Source organism: Euleptes europaea, chromosome 6 (assembly GCF_029931775.1).
Source record: "Euleptes europaea isolate rEulEur1 chromosome 6, rEulEur1.hap1, whole genome shotgun sequence".
Classification (NCBI taxonomy): domain Eukaryota; kingdom Metazoa; phylum Chordata; class Lepidosauria; order Squamata; family Sphaerodactylidae; genus Euleptes; species Euleptes europaea.
Window position 1 is genome coordinate 41552005 of NC_079317.1, and position 15085 is coordinate 41567089.

General features: G+C 39.2%; 1 protein-coding gene across 1 annotated transcript in view; it reads left to right on the forward strand.

The window, feature by feature from the left end:
- Positions 1-12884, forward strand: part of HECTD1 (HECT domain E3 ubiquitin protein ligase 1) — a 53297-nt gene extending 40413 nt beyond the window's left edge. Inside the window, exons 27-41 of the mRNA XM_056852115.1 lie at positions 388-544; positions 1115-1337; positions 2311-2365; positions 2591-2773; positions 3089-3299; positions 3382-3467; positions 4534-4661; positions 5296-5497; positions 5751-5888; positions 6000-6607; positions 7691-7769; positions 7883-7976; positions 9238-9388; positions 11349-11493; positions 11883-12884. Coding sequence (XP_056708093.1) covers positions 388-544; positions 1115-1337; positions 2311-2365; positions 2591-2773; positions 3089-3299; positions 3382-3467; positions 4534-4661; positions 5296-5497; positions 5751-5888; positions 6000-6607; positions 7691-7769; positions 7883-7976; positions 9238-9388; positions 11349-11493; positions 11883-12020 — 2598 coding nt within the window. The 3' untranslated portion in view covers positions 12021-12884. The remainder of the gene's footprint in view (positions 1-387; positions 545-1114; positions 1338-2310; positions 2366-2590; positions 2774-3088; positions 3300-3381; positions 3468-4533; positions 4662-5295; positions 5498-5750; positions 5889-5999; positions 6608-7690; positions 7770-7882; positions 7977-9237; positions 9389-11348; positions 11494-11882) is intronic.
- Positions 12885-15085: the final 2201 nt, after the last annotated feature.

Here is a 15085-nt window from a genome sequence, read left to right on the forward strand (position 1 = left end):
TTCCATGCCAGATGTGAATCTACAAGTTGGGTTGACCTTATGAGTCTATGCTCCCTTTGTACTTCAGTTTAGGGGAACACTGAAATCTTTAAATTGCACAGGTTATGAAAATAGATTGGCCTAGTTCCATGCTTCACCCTACATGGCCTAGTTCCATGCTTCACCCTACACAGCAAAATGGATGTCTGGGTTTTTGAAAGTGTAGATGAACAGTGAATGAACTGATGGGCAGGTGACAGCAGGTATAACCTGTTTTGCCTTGGTTTCAATATATGGTCTTATGATGGTTTACCTATCTGCAGTTCCAGCTTGAATGCCATACAGCTTGTTTCCTGTGATTTTTTTTAAATTAACCATATCTTTAATTTCTGCATGGTGATTTAATAGGAAGAAGAGGAGTATGAAACAAAAGGCGGCCGTAGAAGAACATGGGATGATGATTATGTTTTGAAACGTCAGTTTTCTGCTTTAGTACCTGCCTTTGATCCTAGACCTGGACGCACTAACGTCCAACAGACAACAGATCTTGAAATCCCTCCCCCAGGTATATTGAAGAGGGGAAGGGGTTGAGAATATGTGGGGGGGTGTCCATATGTTAGCATGTCAGAGAAACAGAAGACCTGTAATCAGACTGGAGGAGGGGGAGAGGCAGTGCATCTAACATATTGAAAGTTTGCTTCAGGTACAAGATCATCTTGTCTGATGTGTTGCCTCTTCCCTTCCTGAAGCCTGCTGCTGTGTTGGGGGGAGGGAGCACCAAAAATTTGTTGTTTTCCTTTTTGTCTCTCCCCCTTCCTGGCAGGGCCCTTGGATGTAGGGGGAGGCAGTCTGTCTTCTAAAGAAAAAAGTGGGAATGTACGGGGACTGAGTTGGGAAATGGAATGATGCTGAAAAAAATGGAAAATGGGTGGGGGAGGTAGGGAGAGTGAGTACAAGGGCGATGGGAGGAAAAAGACACCCTCCACACCTACTTAGTTTATCTGCACTTTTAGACAAGTAGTGTAATATTGTTTGTACCTGGAAGATAACAGTCCATAAACAACTTTAATTTATGTGAGATTAATGGTATTAGTAATCCACTACTCATTTTTCACAAATTTACCATTGTTTTCAGGAACTCCTCATTCAGAGCTGCTGGAAGAAGTTGAATGTACACCATCACCACGTTTAGCACTTACCTTGAAAGTGACAGGCCTTGGTACAACCCGCGAAGTAGAGCTGCCATTAACAAATTTTCGATCAACTATCTTTTACTATGTACAAAAATTGCTGCAGCTTTCCTGCAATGGCAGTGTGAAATCTGATAAACTTAGACGAATTTGGGAGCCAACATACACGTAAGAAATCTCAAATTTCTAAAAGGACAACTGTTTTAAAGTATACCACAAGATGTCTTTGTGATGAGCAGTCCTCCAAATGCTGCAGCTGTGCCATCTCTGTTTTTTGAAGGAAGGGCGGTTAGCTGCAGTGTTTGAACAGTGATGTTTGTAGTTGATTCCTGAATTCATCACTTTTTGCTACCTACTTAACCTCTTCAGTAGTATGGATGGGATCAAAGAGTTCTGCTCTTGAAACACCTTTTCATTCTCTGAAAGGACTATCCTGAGAATTGGGACCCTCTGCATTGGTGTGGAATGTGGTATACCTCTGAAGCAGAGAATCTGTGGAAATAGCAGATTGTGTGCAAGTTCTTCTCATCCTAGCCTGTGTCTGGTTTCAACCCTATACAGATATGTCAAGAACTCTTAGTCTTGGTTCAGATGTAATGCCAAACCATGGTTTTGGTTTGGCACTAGGTGTTCAAGCCTTGGGCTGTCATGGAAGAGGAAGAGGGAGCATGCAAGCCAGGCACCTCCAGGGTCAGTTGGATAATGCCAAACCATGGTTTGGCAATGAATTTAAGCCACGGCTTAGTGTAAGCAGCGCCTCTATGTAGAAGAAAAAGTTCACATGACGCAGTAGTTAGAAGTTGGCCTCAAATGGGCCTATGATAGAAATGTATTAATGCTTTTAATAGTTAGAACAACTTACATCAAGACCAAAGACTTGCTGTTCAAGCAAATTGATTCTCAGAATGGGCTGTATGAGCTGACTTAACGGTCCAATGTCAAGAATGACTGGCTGATGACATTATAAGGATGCTAATTAATGTGGTATAATAATGGTATGTTCAGTATCACATTAGCATACAGGATGTGAACCCTAGATAAACCTCCAAGCTCCATAGTACATACTGCATGTTTTGGAAGTGTCTTATTCTGCTGTGCAAAGCTATGCTAAAGTATGTAAATGATATTTTTATGTTTTTAGGATTATATACAGAGAGATGAAGGATTCTGATAAAGAGAAAGAGAGTGGGAAAATGGTGAGACATTTTAAGATTTGTGTGGTTTGAGGCAGATTTTTGTGCAATGCTGTGCACTTCAATAAACAGCAGCTTTTTTGGGGGAAAACACTGTAGTTTATATACAGAAGATGTGACAAAGAATGTTTGTTAAATGCATGTTTCTAAAGAAATATGTGTAGTGCATGTGAAATCTTGGAAACTTTACAATCAGGAAAGACCAACATTTGGTGGTTCCTGTTGTAGGGTTGCTGGTCAGTAGAGCATGTGGAACAGTACCTTGGCACTGATGAATTACCAAAGAATGACTTGATAACCTACCTGCAGAAGAATGCGGATTCAGCCTTTCTGCGCCACTGGAAATTAACCGGCACTAATAAAAGCATTAGGAAAAACAGAAATTGTTCCCAGCTCATAGCTGCATACAAGGTATATGTCCGCATCTAAAAGTATTGGTTTGGGGAATGTCTGTGCTTCTTTTTGCATTGTGATTGTGGGCTCTGACAGAGTGGTTTGATGTGTGACTAATGAAACTGCTTTCTGGATAAATATATCCATGCACCCACTCTTACATTTAGCAGCTCCATTTCTCTTGTATGCTTCTTGATAGTAATAAGGTAATAAATATTAACAGCATTCTAAACATTAAATTGTTTGCATCATAAAGGCTGTTTTTGTAATGATATTTTTGTAACTACATTGTCATTTTAATCAAAAACTTAGTACGTCTGATTAATTGTACAGGATTTTTGTGAGCATGGCTCAAAATCCAGCTTGAGCCAGGGAGCTATTTCTACACTTCAGAACTCCGACATTCTGAGTTCAGCAAAAGAACAGCCTCAAGCCAAAGCTGGGAGTGGACAGAATTCCTGTGGAGTAGAAGACGTCCTGCAGTTGCTTCGAATTTTGTATATCGTTGCAAGTGATCCTTACTCCACTCGAACGTCTCAAGAAGGTAAATAAAGTTTAACACGAGTCCTTTTAACAGGCTCTTGCAGAACTAGCAAATAATACGATAATTCTGTTGTTAATTTCAGAAGGAGACGAGCAGCTTCAGTTTAGTTTCCCACCAGATGAATTCACAAGCAAAAAAATCACTACAAAGATTCTGCAGCAGATTGAGGTAAATTATCTAGTTCATTCTTGAGAGATGATTATTTTAAAATAGCTTTTCAGCTTTATTTATTGGAGATTGTCTTGCTGTGGTCTTGTTTCAAGAAAACTGCGAAGCTTTTTCTGAATGCCTTTAATGTATATTTTTTCCAAGTTCCAGGTGCCACTTCACAAACTTTCAAAACTTCAAAAGCTGTTTACCTCTTTCACCCAGGTCATCATGTCACACTGTGCATCCTTGGAAATTAAAACAAACAAACAAAAAACAGTTTATCGCCATGCAACAGAAAGGGGCTGGTGGGAGGAAGAGGGCAAAACCAAGTGGAAACATACTAGATCTACAGTTCAACAGATAGTTTTGAAACATGAACCTGTTTGGTAATAAGTCATAGAGATGAAAGTCATAAAAACTAGTCCTCCTCCACGTTGCTTGCCTTCTTATACCTATTTCTTGACAACTCGTTTTCTAAGAGCTTTTTTTCTTGCTAGATTAAATGCTAGCCTTTCTATGGTTATGCAAGGTAGATTAATGAACTTACCATATTCGGAAAGGACCTGTCTGTGTTCTTCTGGTTCTGTTGATTCTCTAGCACACATGCTCCTGGAATGTCGTTTTTATGAGGATCTAAGATCAAGTTATATTATTCCTCTTCTAACAGATTGGGCTAGTACCTCTGTGTCGAATACCTTTATATCCCTTAAACAGTAGATTTAGAATTATGCTGCTCAAGATTTATGAATCAAAATGCTTCTAAGGGAGAAAGGAAAGTCATAAAACCTAAAATCAGAATTGCCTTTTAAAATAACGTGATTTTATTTTTTAGCATTTCTTTGAAGTAGATAACATGCTAACGCAAAAGAACAAAATTACAGTTCAACGTTTGAGGCCTCTTTGCCACTTAAAGTAGAACCTGCTTTTTATTTAATTATGACAGTTCAGTTCCCATTGTGTATTTTAAAGGACATGTGAGTTGATTGCATGAGGTGCATCTGCAGAAGTTTGCTTAGAATACAACTATCAGGTTCTTTTGTTCCTCAGACTTCATTCTTTAAATTGCTTGTGTATTCAATTATAGGAGCCATTGGCACTGGCAAGTGGAGCATTACCTGACTGGTGTGAACAGATAACTAGCAAGTGCCCCTTCTTGATTCCATTTGAAACTAGACAGCTGTATTTCACTTGCACTGCATTTGGCGCTTCAAGGTAAGGAGCTTGACAAGTTTAATAATATAAATTTATCTCGGCATGGAAAAACTAATGGATAGTGGTTTGTTAATTCTATGCGGAACTGGGTTAAGGGAAATATATAGAAATGCAAATATCTTTTGCCAAAACATGTGGAATGAAGGAGTGTTAGATCGATTAAATAATATACATTTATGAAAGTGTTGAGATTTGTGGAAATAGTATGCCTTACAAAGGTTGTCTGATTCTGCTCCACATTTTCCAGAAGTGGCAGACACAAAGCTGTATATAAACATGAGAGGGCAACAACCACTCTATGTATCTAGGATATTTTGATAAATTCGATGGATCAAAGTAATGAAAAACATAAGCTCAGAACAGCTAAGATTAAATGCTGTGATTTGTACATGTAACAACAATATCAGTACTTGCAGAATTTGTGGTGGTTGTTGCATTGGTCCTGAGCAAAGAGCCATAAAGTTGGTTGTTGGTTTTTTTTAATTAGACCAACTTCTGTTGTAAGCTCTGGCAACTTGTCTCTTAAAAGTTGATTGATTAAAGCATTGTGCAAGCAGAAGTTCACCTGATAAAGGTTTAATCAAATCAGTATCCTGAGTTGAGAGTTTTGAAGCAATGTATCTGTTGTTACCAGAGCAATAGTGTGGCTACAGAATCGACGTGAGGCTACTGTAGAGCGGACACGAACTACAAGTACAGTGCGAAGAGATGATCCAGGAGAATTCAGAGTTGGGCGCCTTAAACATGAAAGAGTGAAAGTTCCCCGCGGTGAATCGCTCATGGAGTGGGCAGAAAACGTTATGCAGATTCATGCAGACAGAAAGTCAGTTCTAGAGGTAAAAAAATTCACAAGTATTTTTAAACTGTTTATTATTTACGTAGCTGTTCTACAGTAGCTGAGAGATGAGTCCAGTAGCACCTTGACTCTCGAAAGGTTATACCTCGAAAATCTTGTTGGTCTCTAAGGTGCTACTGGACTCCAGCCTAATTGTTCTACTGCAGACCAACACAGCTACCTTATGAAACTACTCTACAGTGGGTTCTACCATGTTTTACACAGATCATAAAAACCAGGTCTCTTGCTTGCAGGTTGAATTTTTGGGAGAAGAAGGAACAGGATTGGGACCCACCTTGGAGTTCTATGCACTAGTTGCAGCAGAATTCCAAAGAACATATCTGGGAGCATGGCTGTGTGATGATGATTTTCCAGATGACGAGTCACGTCAGGTATAATTCATGTTGGCATTCAGTTTAAACGCCAAGATAATTGCTGCTGTTATCTCTCTTGAAAAAATCTAGCACATCTAACTACTACTTCTATTATTTTTGTTTAAATAGGTTGACATTGGCGGTGGATTGAAACCACCTGGATACTATGTACAGCGGTCTTGTGGACTTTTCACAGCACCATTCCCACAGGATAGTGATGAACTTGAAAGAATAACAAAACTCTTCCACTTCCTGGGGATTTTCTTAGCCAAATGCATCCAGGACAACAGACTGGTGGACTTGCCCATTTCTAAGCCTTTCTTTAAACTCATGTGCATGGGGGACATTAAAAGCAATATGAGTAAATTGATTTATGAGTCACGAGGTGACAGAGATTTGCACTGCACTGAAAGTCAGTCGGAGGCTTCAACGGAAGAGGGGCATGACTCTCTTTCAGTAGGGAGTTTTGAAGAAGATTCCAAATCTGAGTTTATTCTCGATCCACCAAAACCTAAACCCCCAGCATGGTTTAATGGGATTTTAACCTGGGAGGACTTTGAATTAGTAAACCCTCACAGAGCAAGATTTTTAAAAGAAATTAAAGATCTTGCAATTAAGAGACGTCAAATACTAAGCAACAAAGGACTTTCGGAAGATGAAAAAAATACCAAATTGCAGGAACTGATGATGAAGAACCCATCAGGATCTGGACCTCCACTGAGTATAGAAGATTTAGGGTAATAATGTCACTTTGTTGGTATTACCTGCATGATGATCTTATGGGATAGGAAATTAGCATGCACATTTTGAAAATGATGAGATCAACTAGGGAAATGTAAATCCACAGTACTAGATTTGACGACATTTCCTGTTCATAACAATTCAGTTTGACCAGTAATGCTACAGTTTGATCTTGAACTGCAGCTTTCTGATGTTCTCAATATGCATGGCTGTGCTTTGCGCAGTGCTGTTTGCAGAGATGCCCACAAGGTAGAGATGCAGTGACAAAACCTAAGCACTTTTTGCCGTTGGCTTGTAGGCCACATAAACTGTCGAAGTGAACTTCATTCAAAAATGTCTCCCAAGATGCAAGCTTCTGCATCAGGCACAGTCACTAATTTTAATAATACTTGTTGTATCAAATTAAGAGTAATCTGAATTTTAAAAAAATCTGTTCAAGAATCACCCTGGATATAGTTTCCTTTCAGATTTTGTGCAGTTTTAGACATTGGATGGTATGGTAGAAAATAAAAGGTCATTCTGAAATCACTGCCACTGTGTTGTATCCCACCACACCACTCAAGCTATGAGAAGAGCTTTCCTTTGGAGGAACAGCCTCTGTCACTGAAGGAAATCTCCTTAGCTTGCTTATCTGAGCAGGGCGATAGGATCCAACCCAGTGAATTAGTCACCTTTGGGCTACTGCTAATCAGCGTTGTGATATGGGAACTGTGGTACTTCGAAATATAATGACAATTAACTGATTGTTTGTGACAGTCTTTGAAGTTAGTGTTGTAGGTATGGCCTTAGGTTAAAGTCTGTTGCATTGCTTTCTATACTAGTGACTTTGAGATTTTAACAAAATAATTCAGACAGTAGAAAAGTGACATATTAAAAAGTTTGAATTTATGGCTAAATCTCTGAAGACATGCCAACACAATCAAGGTCTGTTCAGTGTCCCCTCCTTTCATTCTAGCAATTAAATTGCAAGCTGGTTTTAAAGCTAAGTTGTGTGCTTTTTAATCTGTCTTCTGTAAAAGTATGTGCAGAGCGCTTATGTTTCCCCCCCCCCCCCATTAATACCTTCTCTCTCCTTGCAGCCTGAATTTCCAGTTTTGCCCTTCATCCAGAGTGTATGGTTTTACAGCAGTGGATCTCAAGCCCGGAGGTGAAGATGAGGTATAGAAATACTATTTCACTCTCATTTTAAAATGTAATTTCATTTCCCTTTCCAAATTCTTCTGTGCTGTAATGTGAACACACTCTGACTACTTAAATATGTTTTGTTGTAGTTTATATCTATGGATAACGCAGAGGAGTATGTGGACCTGATGTTTGACTTCTGCATGCACACTGGCTTACGGAAGCAAATGGATGCCTTTAGAGGTAGGTAGCCGAAAGATTTTGGTTTGGGGTGAGACATAGTTTTCTGATGTCAAGGAAACACTGGTCACTTAATTAAAAATGAAACCTTCCTGCCTTTGTGCTTTCTGCAGTAGCTCAGGAGAGTGTAACAAGTGGGGCAATACAAACTGAGAGGTTGGGGAGCTCTCCTCCTTGCTGCGTTCACCTATTTCTCTGATTCCCATCTCTGAAATTATGGGGAGATGAGAGCGGTAGCTGGACTTGACAGCATGGTTCTTTGGGAATGTTCCTAAGAGACTTGATCTGACAACAACCTTTCCCTAATCAACCTTCCTCCCCCAAATTGTTGATCAAGGCATCAGAGACTGCGAGGAGTGCATCCTAGATATCTATTGAATGTACTTTGAGGATGTACATAGCAAAAAGAACATAGGAAGGATAAACAGTTTTACTTTTCTGGAGCAGAGGGCTGTGTTAGGATACTGGATTAGAACTGGAAGCATAGAGGCATGAAAGCCTTGGGGATCCAGATCTTCCAACCAAGATTCTTAGGTAACTATAGGGTGATGATATGACATGCCTTTTCACATACTTTTCTCAGAAGTCCTGCAGAAAGTAGGACGTTTACAGATTGGGAGAAGGCAAGTGTTTTCCTAGGGTTAAGCCTTCTTTAATGTAGCCCGTAACTTTCAGCTGTCTACTAGGAGAGGATGCATGAGGGAAACTACATAATATAGCTCCTTTCTACCTTAATGATTAGCCTGCCCAACTCTATTGTGTGCTCTTCTAGCTGTGATGCATTGGATTTATTTTTAACCCCAGAATTCATTTACTCCTATTTGTATTCCATTCTTCTTCTAATAAGCCTTGAGTAGTGTGGTTCCATTTTGTCACTGCGTCAGATTAGTGAATTAGGTTAGCATGAGAGGTGGAGACTTGCTGAATGCCCACAGTTTGTTTAACAACGGAACAATAATTTTCATTCCCTAATCTTAATTCCAGCACGATACAGCACATCATGCTGGCTCCCAAGTGAATTCACTCATTCCTCTTTAACTATGGGGAGCTTTTCCCTCTATGCTGCATATATTGCATCAAACAGAAATCAAACATAGCATGTCTGAAATCAGAAGGCATAACCACTACTTTAGATGACTTCTCCATCTAGAGGATGATATAGGGAAGTTGCTGTTAAGATCGAATAGGCCTTTCTAGTAATAATTTTCCAGTGTAACTGTTCTCAACTAATTTGTGTTATGACTTATTTTTTTATGATCTCAAGATGGCTTCAACAGAGTCTTTCCAATGGAAAAGCTGAGTTCCTTCAGCCATGAAGAAGTTCAGATGATTCTTTGTGGGAATCAGTCACCATCCTGGGCAGCTGAAGATATCATCAATTATACAGAACCTAAACTTGGCTACACTCGAGACAGGTACTTAATTGTACCATATTTCTAATAGATAAAGATCTGCTGTGTTATACCTTTACTGTATCCATTACATGGCCTTACAAAATGGTGGATAGTCAACACTGAAAGGGTACATTGTTTGAAAAATACATGGACGAAGTGTATCTGATGCAATCATATCTGATAAAATTGCCATAATTCAAAGCGAGCAGGTATCTGATGGGACTGCTGCTTTCTAAACAAATAGGAGGATAGGGAAACAATTGTTGGTGTTAAGTAGATTAAGGAAGATTTGTCATTGTAGATTATGTCAACACAAGTAAGGTCATTTATTTATTAAAACATTTATATGCCACCTTTCCTCGTGGTTCAAGGTGGCTTACAATAATAGTTAAAAATATAGTTAAAAACATTTTCAGTTTAAAACAAAAAATTAAATAACAGACCACAAATCTCCCCCCCCCCATCAATGGTCCTTCACTTCAGCGTCATTTCCCTTTTAAATGTTGCACGTGACACTGTCTTCCCAGTGACAGGCAGTTGTAATTTCCCATTTGGTTAATACTTGCACATCAACATGTATGGTCAGATATTTATATTATGAACTCCCAGTCTTCATTATTAAGCCACCCAGGCCAAAGACTTCCTGTGAGCAGATTTTTCCACATCTGCCACAGTGACAAAATGAAGGTATGAAGGAGCACCATGAAGCAGCTAGTTGACAGACTCAGTATAGTAGAGCACCATGAAGCAGCTAGTTGACAGACTCAGTATAGTATCTTCTTTGAGGAAGCTGTTCAACGTTTTCTGCTATAAAAGAACAATGGCCCATGTATGGTGAACTTAAAAATTACTGTTGTATGGTGAATTTAAAAATTACTGAGTTTGGTCACTATTTGTAATAGCAGTAAACAAATGGCTTAGAGTTTCTTCTCCAGCTAAGATCTTGTAGAAAAACATGAAGGACTTGGAAATCAGAGTATTTGTAGTTTGTTCCATAGACTGTAAAACAAAGCAGTTGAAACTGCTTTCTTTTATTGGGCCGTGTTACTTGGATTGCTTCAGATTTCTGAACTAAACAGTGGCAGAATCCTGTCCCTGGGCTAGAGGAACTTCCTCCGTCCTAAAGAGACTTGTTCCACCTTAAGTGGCTCTTCTGTTGGACTGATTCCTAGTTGAGTATACAATCATCTTTTCTTTGGGACCCAAATGGTAACAAAGACAGATCACACAGGAGTATTAATGTACATACTTAGGCCTCAGGTCACACCGTGTTCTGAGTGCAGTGAGATGGGAGTTGTAAGACCAAGATTTGCTTCCTTGGTGTGCCCCATTTAGAATAAACGCACCATAGCACAGTGTGGACTAGCCTTCAGTTGAACTGAATCCTGGTGTTACATTTGGGCCTAAGTAGAAACCAGCCCTTTCTTTTCATAGGCTGTTTTGGAACATGGAAGAGGAGCTGGTTGACTTTGATTTTGCAAACCAGGAAGTAAATAAACTTCTTTCATTCCAGTATTAGAGGCAGATTGGAGAAGTGGTTTGTTTACATAACAATTTTGCCACGTAAGACTTGGCAAAGATGTTCTATCTAAGCAAAAAAAAATATGATACATTAGTACTTTTAGGTCTGAATGGTACCTTTTGTTGAAGTCAACAATCTTGGGATATTATGTATTAAAGCCATTTGTTCAATTCTCTGTTCATTATGGACCACTTGTGACAAAACATCAACTGCTTGCTGTAGTAATTGGGCTGTACAGTTTGTGAAGCAGGTGGCTGCAATTTATTAGACACCACAGTCCAGCATAATGAGGAGTGGACGGGTGAATAACCACTGTAGTGCTCAGAACTGTTGCATTCCTTTTACCAATTAAAAAGTAATCAATGACTTGCTCATAGAATAGTTCAGAACTAATTTGATTATGCAGTATAAAGAGTAAACATCTGAATGGGTGTAATATTCGGCTGTTTTGCATTTTAGCCCTGGATTCCTGCGATTTGTAAGAGTTTTGTGTGGTATGTCTTCGGATGAAAGAAAAGCATTCCTGCAGTTCACAACTGGGTGTTCAACACTTCCCCCTGGAGGCCTGGCTAACCTTCACCCCCGTCTTACTGTTGTACGCAAGGTATGGGCACTCCAAGAACTTGCAGTCAAAGCTCTTTGGTCAGGTAGAGTCTGCAAAATTGTATTGTCATCAGGACTTGCTTGTGCAACAAGTTTTCTGTTCACTCAGTGCTGATCCAGAAGACTGTTTTTATTCTGCAAGGGGACTTGGCCTTTGGCAACAATCTCCACAGATCCTGTTCTTATTAATAGTTTGGCCTGGATACCCTTACTATGTGCATGATGGAATCTTGTCCATCAGAATAGGTTGCACGTAGATAACTACCAACTAGTGACAACTTTATAGGGTTTTTCTTTTGAAACGGTGCTTCAAAATATCTGAGTGTAATGGAAGCATGTTGCATACTCCCTGTTCTTTTAAAGAAGTACCTTGTGGATTTTTTTTTTCAGGTTGATGCTACAGACGCAAGTTACCCATCTGTGAATACCTGTGTGCATTACCTTAAGTTGCCTGAGTATTCTTCTGAAGAGATTATGCGAGAACGCTTGCTAGCTGCTACCATGGAGAAAGGCTTCCATCTCAACTGAGTTGATATGCAACTTGGAATATCACAACCTGGTTTTGAGTTGATAACTAGTGAAGCCTCTTGTGTTTTATGTGCAGAAAATACAATCTCCACGCTGTGTGCTCTGATTGAGACTTGCCTTTCCCCCCCATCCATGAGGCTTTGAAAACACGTGGAATAATTTGTTAGCTGCTAATGACAAAACAAATCCCAATGAATTATACAGTCAGCAAGAAAAAAAGAAGAGGTGAGAACACTGTGGGTTGCTTCAAGGGCTTGCGCGATCAGGAGCTGAAGCAAATGATTGACTGTTCCAAAGAGCAGATCTGCAGATTTTTCAGTGTTCGCTGATAGAAGATTTTTAACAGTGTATTTGTGTAAAGTTTAGCGTTTGATACCCAGTACACTACAATTGCCATCACTGATCCCTGTTTGCTGGCTTTAAGCTAACCGGTCAGAAATCTGCTTCTTTAAAACTTAGAGTCATTGGGCATCTCACGCTTTCTTTTCTTCCTTTAATGGTGCCTGCACTATTGGAGTATGTAGTTTTGGGGAGGGGGGGAGGGCTGCATATAATCATGCACAACCTTTTATTATTATTATATCCAGTGGGAATACATTTTGATTTCTCAATGCCCTGCTACAAAGGTCAAATCCTTACATGTGTGCGTGTGTGTGAGAGTGTGTGGTGTGCGCGCAGCTCAACAATAAAGCTTTTAAGAGACACTGGTCCCTGGTGCAAGGCACACTTCAAAGCAAGTTTTACTTTGGGTTGTACTTTCTTTGTATATTAAAAAAAACATTTATTTAACTTGTTGCAGTTTGAAGTTTAAAAAAGATTTCCAATGTGTATGCTCAACAATAATCATTAAAATGTTTGCAGCGTACAGAATCAGTCTCGTTAACTTTTTACCAGTTTTTCTGCCATTTTAGGATGCTGAATAGTGCTCTCACTTCTTTTGTTTTGTTAGCTTGATATTGCACTGCACAATCCTCCTTCCAAAACCCTCCTATAAAATACAAAATCATGTCCAAATGTCAGCTTTTTAAAAATTATGTCAGGCATGTCTGAGTTACCTCAGGTGATTGTTATGCATTATTTCTCATACCTTTATGGGTCGGTCAGTTTGCTCTAGAGTGTATTAAATGTCCAGTTCTTTGCCAGTTGCATGTTAGCATTAATTAATAAATTCCAGACCAGTTCGTAATGTACTCTTTACCAAATTCTTTAAAAGAAATCTATGCAGTCACCACCAGTTCAAGGGAGATTCTGCATTTAATAATTTTTGGTAAATTATGCCTTCCAGTGCTGCAATCCAAAGGCCCATGTATTGATTTTTCATGGGTTTTGTCCAGCAGGAATACAATATTTTAAAGAAGTTTGTCTCAAATTCAGTAATGGGATAGAGCACCACTTCTTAAGAGTCAGCTATTTCCTGTGAAACTTCATTTCGAATTACAATTCAGTTCATTTTATAAAATTGCCCTTTTCATTCAATTGGCCCATTTGAGATTTGGTTAGCATGTTGTTAGCTCTAGAAAATTACTAACAATCAAGAATATTTGCATGTCATGTTTATAGTGTGGTGATATTTGTCCACCACAGATACATGTATCCCAAGCAAATCATTTACTTGCTGTCTCAACAAGTCTTTAAAAGTTTTAGTTTACTGCATTTCTCACCATAAAAATGTAAGGGGAATTAGTTAGGATATTCAGATTACTTCTCCTTTTTGTTTAGTTTTTTTTTAAAAAAACTACCAGCCACTGTTATGACTATATTTATCTGCTAGCTTATGCATAGCATCTGTTAGAGATATGCCCCAAACTGACTCCTTTGTTGTGGAGAAACGACTGTTACTCCAGGTACATGTTTAAAAAACCTGTTGTTGTTGATGAGGGAATGGATGCATTATAGTTGAGAAATGTGACTGACCGGTAGTTTCTTTTAAAGGTCATAAACAGAAGAATCACAAGTACTCCCCAACACCGTTAAAATCAAACTGTAAATCCAGCATACTATAGCTTGTTAGCAATCAAGGAAGTTTTTTAATGTAGAATACAAGAGGTGCCTTTATTAGATTTAGATTCCAAATTAGATGTTCACAGAAACAATTTTTAGTGCCAGTTTCCAATACTACGTCATATCAACTCTTGGGAGGGGGGAGTGGCGGTGCAAGAGGCTGCCGGGGAAGGTGTTAAAAATGGCTTCTGCAACCTTGCTCAGTTCGTGTAAACCTTGGATACAGATCAGTTATAAACACTTGGAAAACATTGTTTTGCTGTACTTACTCCAACTCTCATTTCAGTCTTGCTATTGGCTTACAGGAAACCCTAAACGACTGTTGTACATATGTTGACATAATGCATATGTCACACTTTTATGAATAGGTTGCCAAATGTCAACAAAGAGACACTGCGCCTTTTAAAAGATCCAGAATCGTGTCAAAGAGGATGCAGCCTAATTTCCTTTTCTGCTGTTCTACATTCTAGAGGATGGGTACAGTGAGGTCCAGAGTTGCATCACTTGACACCTTTAGGCCTTGTAAAGGTACATGTTTAATCTGTATTGATACCTGGTAAGGCTTCAGGGTACGGTTAACATATAACTAAGGAATATATGGTAGAGCATAAAAATGAGGCCCTGACCTGGATAGCTCAGGCTAGGCTGATCTATTCAGACACTGGAAGCTAAGCAGGGTTGGCCCTGGTCATTATTTGGATGGGAGACCACCAAGGAATTCCAGGGTTGTTATGCAGAGGCAGGCAATGGCAACCAACCTCTGAACATCTCTTGTCTTGAAAACCCTACAGGGTTTGCAACTTGATGGCAAAAAATATAAATGTATCTTTGGCTTATGTGTCCTCCGTTACTCCACATAAAAATTAACCAGTGTGATTCTGTATAGAGTTACTCCAATCAGTGGGCTTACACTGGAGTAATTCTGCATAGGATTTTATTGTTAATGTAATCCTGGTCCTAGATCTTAAAATAACCTATGACTTTCAGTCCTTGTCAATCCATCCACTGTAAGAAAGGGCTCTCCAGATCACTTAAGTGGGTTTTACAAATGTTAACATTATTAA